At 42.1% G+C, this 4,543-nt stretch overlaps 1 protein-coding gene across 1 annotated transcript in view; it reads left to right on the top strand.

Annotated features, from left to right (window-relative positions):
* Positions 1-4,543, top strand: part of Zcchc17 (zinc finger, CCHC domain containing 17) — a 42,555-nt gene that overhangs the window by 26,483 nt on the left and 11,529 nt on the right. The window contains exons 6-7 of the mRNA XM_013020631.1: positions 915-1,015; positions 2,775-2,920. Of these exons, the coding sequence (XP_012876085.1) occupies positions 915-1,015; positions 2,775-2,920 (247 nt within the window). The remainder of the gene's footprint in view (positions 1-914; positions 1,016-2,774; positions 2,921-4,543) is intronic.

Genomic DNA, 4,543 nt, shown 5'->3' with positions numbered 1-4,543 from the left:
AAAAAAAAAAAAAAGACCTAGTAAGTAAAGGGTTTGAAAATCTTAGGTGAAGCTAGAGTCCAACATTAGATATTCATGTGAAAAAAGATATCTGGAGGACAGCAGAGTGGCTCAAGTGGAAGCAGGAAAGCCCTGAGTTAAATCCTAGTCATGCACACAAATACACAGACACACACACAGGAATATTTTTTGACTATGGATATAAATTATAGATATAGAACATGATGTTTGACCATGTTTGGGTTTGATTCTTAGCACCAGAGAGAGAGAGAGAGAGAGAGAAGGAAGGGAAGGGAATGCAAAGGAACGGAATGGAATGAGAGAGAAAAAAATGTTTTGAACCTTGGGTTAAGGTGGGGAATGAACACAGTTAAGATATTGTAACCCAAACAGCTCACCATTCAGAACTAGGCATAATAACACTTGAAAAGCTGAGGCTGGCAGATGACAAGTTCAAAGCCAGCCTAGGCTATACATTGAGACTGTGTCTTAAAAACATAAGTAAAAACATCATCCAAAGAAGAAACATAAATATATAAAACAGTAAATAAAAACTACAAAGTGTGCCAGGATTAAGGTATGTGTAAGTTAGAGTTTAGAAAAAGGAAGTAATCTAGGATGATGTTCTTCATATTATCTACTTGAGTACCTTAGTTGCAGGTACTATGTGTTTTTTTTAAATGTGTTTTATTACAATAGTAAATGTAAAAAAAAATAAAATCTCTTGACATGGGGAACATTTAGACTCAATTGATTTTTCAGCCTCGCTCATTCTACCCAATACATTGAACAGAGCAGAAAGAAAAATGAACAGAGCAGGACAGAAAACCTAAAAAACCCAGCATACAACATTACCTTGTAGTATCTGGCCACATCCCTTAAGAGGGTCAGCAGTCATGTTTTCTTCATTACAGGCAAGAAGAGAGGCGGAGGCGGTCCTTCCAGGATTACACAGGGCAGAAGATCACCCTTGAGGCTGTCCTGAACACTACCTGCAAGAAGTGTGGCTGTAAAGGTAAGGACAGGCCTGCCATTTCTGTATTTCCCTCCCTATAGATGGACCCTGCCTCATGGAAGAGATAGCTCGGGGTTAGGCTGTCTTACTCTTTAGTCAATTGACAGTGGCGCCTGCTGGTGCTGTTATATATCAGAGAGTGATATGAAGCTGTTTGCTGTTTTCTTTCCTGAACGCTGGCCCTGCAAGATTCCTGAGCAACCGTCACTGTCTCCCCCACATGCCTGCACCCTGCTTTCTGCACTTACCCTGACTGGGTAAGGTTCCTGTGTCCTATGCCACAGAGGGAAGAGTGTTAGATTATGATTTACACTCTAATTTTATTTTTATGTTTGGTCAGTAGTGGGGCTGGAACTCACGGCCTGGACACCATCCCTGAGCTTTTTCACTTAAGTCACAACTCCACTTCCTACACTCTAAATTTTATCGCAAAGGACAATTATTGTTCTGTAAAAATTGTGACTTGGACTTATATTCCTTGAGGATCCAAGTTGAGCTCTGTCTTCCACATCTTTTTCTAACTTCAAACCTCTGGCTACACAAAAGCCTGTTACTAACAACAATACAGGCTAGTGACTTCCTTGTAGCTTGATTTCCTCAGGTTTCTTCTAGTCTTTCAAATATTAAAAAGCTCTGTCAGCCTGACTTCCCTTGTTGGAGCCCTAAGAGGAGTTGACAGCTTCTCATTTTCAGAGTGACCTCAATTTGTCACCTCTTTCCCCCCAGCCTTCCATCTGTCCTGCTCTGTTCATTTTTCTGCAGTGACTTGTGGCAGATTTGTGCCCTGGCTGACGTTATGGGATTTTAAGAACCTATTTATTATTAACATAGAGGGAGAAGGGAAAGTAAAACTGAAAGAAAGAATATCTCCTTGGAAGGATATTTGGAGAACTCTGAGGTATCCTCCTGGAGCCATTCAGCTTCTAGACTCAGGTGCAAAGTAGCTTGCACATAGCTCTCTAGTTATGTAGTTATATCTGCTCTTGAGATGGGATCTGTGGGAAGCTGTGTAGGGGATGCCATCTGTTAAAGGGGCCTCCCATGGCACTATATGAGATGGCGAGGAATATAGAAAATAATAATGAGGAAAATAATAATTGGTTCCAGTCAACAAAGGTTGAGCCAAAGGTAGTTGGTTTTGGTGCAGCTAAAAAGCCCAGAACAGGGAGGCATGAAATCTGCCATGAGTAGCTCTGTTACTGTATATGACTTTGAGGTATTTCCTTTGAGTCCTCTGCAATTGCATGATATTGGATCTCGTGATTCCTCAGGCTCTTGCCAAACCTGACAATCTGTGAATGTTCATTGCCCCTCGGTGACTGTGCCTGTCTCTCTGTTGGCTTGGTTGTGAGTGCCCACTTCCTGCCAGCTATCTTCCTTTAGGACTTGGCCTGCCACTCAGTTCCCCTTGCCTAAGCATTCTGCTCTCTGGAGCAGCTTTTCACTGTCAGGAATGAGTTCCAGAATAGACCTCGAAAAATTAATAAATCCCATTGCTAATGGAGGACAACACAGTCTGCATTCTCCTTCTCTGCCATTTCTAAAGAATACCAGTATCTCCACCAGCTCTAAGACCATCTGCTCCCCGGCCTCTGCTGAGTGAGTAGTGCCATCTTGAGGTGGCAGAAAATCTGTTCTGAATAGACTTAGTAATATTTTCTGAGCCACTTGGCCATGTCGGGAGCCTCTGAGGAAGACCCGCCTGCTGAAAGGAGGGACTGCTTACTCCTTTCCTACCCTTTCTGCCTCTCTTCTGCAGGCCACTTTGCAAAGGATTGTTTCATGCAGCCAGGTGGGACCAAATATGCTCTCATCCCCGATGAAGAAGAGGAGAAAGAAGAAGCAAAGTCAGCAGAATTTGAGAAGCCTGATCCCACAAAGAATTCCTCCAGAAAAAGAAAGAAGGTAAGTTCCATTATAAAAATAAATTTTTTTTTGTTTTAAAATGAAAATGTGCATTTTGCAGAAATGCTGTCATTTAGCAAAAAATATCTCACATATAGTGCCCAGGCCTACATTCCAGCCCCAGGACTAGCTCACCAAAATAATAATAATAATAATATTCAGTAATAGGAAAGTAGGTTAATGACCCTTTAGCCATACATATTTCATTGTCCTTAATATCAAAATTTTCAAGAACATAAAAGGCTATAAGAAAAATTAATATAATACCTAGAATGACCATAATCTTATATATAGAGCTGTAGATGTCTGTTTATTATTATCTAGGAAAAAGATTAGAATATGAATACTGATAAAAAAATCGCTCTTAGTGAAAAGATTATAAGAGATCTTGATTTTCTTCTTTGTTTTTCAATGTCTGGACCCTGGCTCAACCTACATTTTTGGCCATTTCATTACTATTTTCTTTAGATAAATAAGACTGTGTTTGTAATCCTAGCTACTCAGAAGACTCAGATATGAGGACTGTGGTTTGAAACCAGTCCAAGCATAAAAGTTTATGAGATTCTTATCTCCAACTAACCAATTAAAAGACAGAAGTGGAGATGTGGCTTAAGTAATAGAATGCTAATCTTTTTTTTTTTGGGTCCGGTTGTGGGGCCTGAACTGGGGGCCTGGGCGCTGTCCCTCAGCTCTTCAGCTCAAGGCTAGTGCTCTGCCACTTGAGCCACAGCACCACTTCCGGCTTTTTTCTTTTTTTTGCTTATGTGGTGCTGAGGAATCGAACCCAGGGCCTCAGGCATGCAAGGGAAGCGCTCTACTACTGAGCCACCTTCCCAGCCCTAGAATGCTAATCTTGAGCATAAAAGCTCAAGGACAGTGCCTAGGCCCTGAGTTCAAGTCCCAGGCCAAAAAAAAAAGACTACTACATTAATCCTTTAAGGCTGCTAGCCAGGTAGTATGTGCACATTTGTAATCCCAGCCACCTACAAGGTAGAGGCAGGAGGATCATAGGATCCTAGCTGAAGGCTAGTCTGGGCTACGTAGATTGTCTCTTTTTTTTGTTGTTGTTGGTTGTGGAGCTTGAACTCTGTGCCTGAGCGCTGTCCCCCAGTTCTTCAGCTGTAGACCAGCGCTCTACCACTTGAGCCTCAGCCCCACTTCCAGCTTTTTCTGCTTATGTGGTGCTAAGGAATCGAACCGAGGGCCTCATGCATGCAAGGCAAGCACTCTACCACTGAGCCACCTTCCCAGCGCCCATAGATTGTCTCTAAAGAAGGAAAAAGAAAACCTTTGATTTATTTTGTCAGTTGTAGGGGCCTGGGCTCAGTCCCTGAGCTCTTCTGCTCAAGGCTAGTGCCTTGAGCACATCACCGCTTCTGGTTTTCTGGTGGTTATATATATGTCTCAAGGACTTTTCTGCCCTGTCTGGCTTTGAACTTCGATCCTCAGATCTCAGCTTCCTGAGTGGCAAGGATTACGGGTGTGAGCCCAGCTTTGTTTTATTTTTAAATATTTGGCAAACTTTCATTGACTGGTCATTTGTGCCAGGTACTACAAACTCTAGGGATACAAGGCTGAGATCCTTTCCCCATAAATGAAGAATTCATTTTGTAGGAGAGGGAA

The sequence above is a fragment of the Dipodomys ordii genome, unplaced genomic scaffold (assembly GCF_000151885.1).
Source record: "Dipodomys ordii isolate 6190 unplaced genomic scaffold, Dord_2.0 Scaffold51, whole genome shotgun sequence".
Taxonomy (NCBI): Eukaryota; Metazoa; Chordata; class Mammalia; order Rodentia; family Heteromyidae; genus Dipodomys; species Dipodomys ordii.
This window is presented reverse-complemented; position numbering and strand designations above follow the sequence as displayed.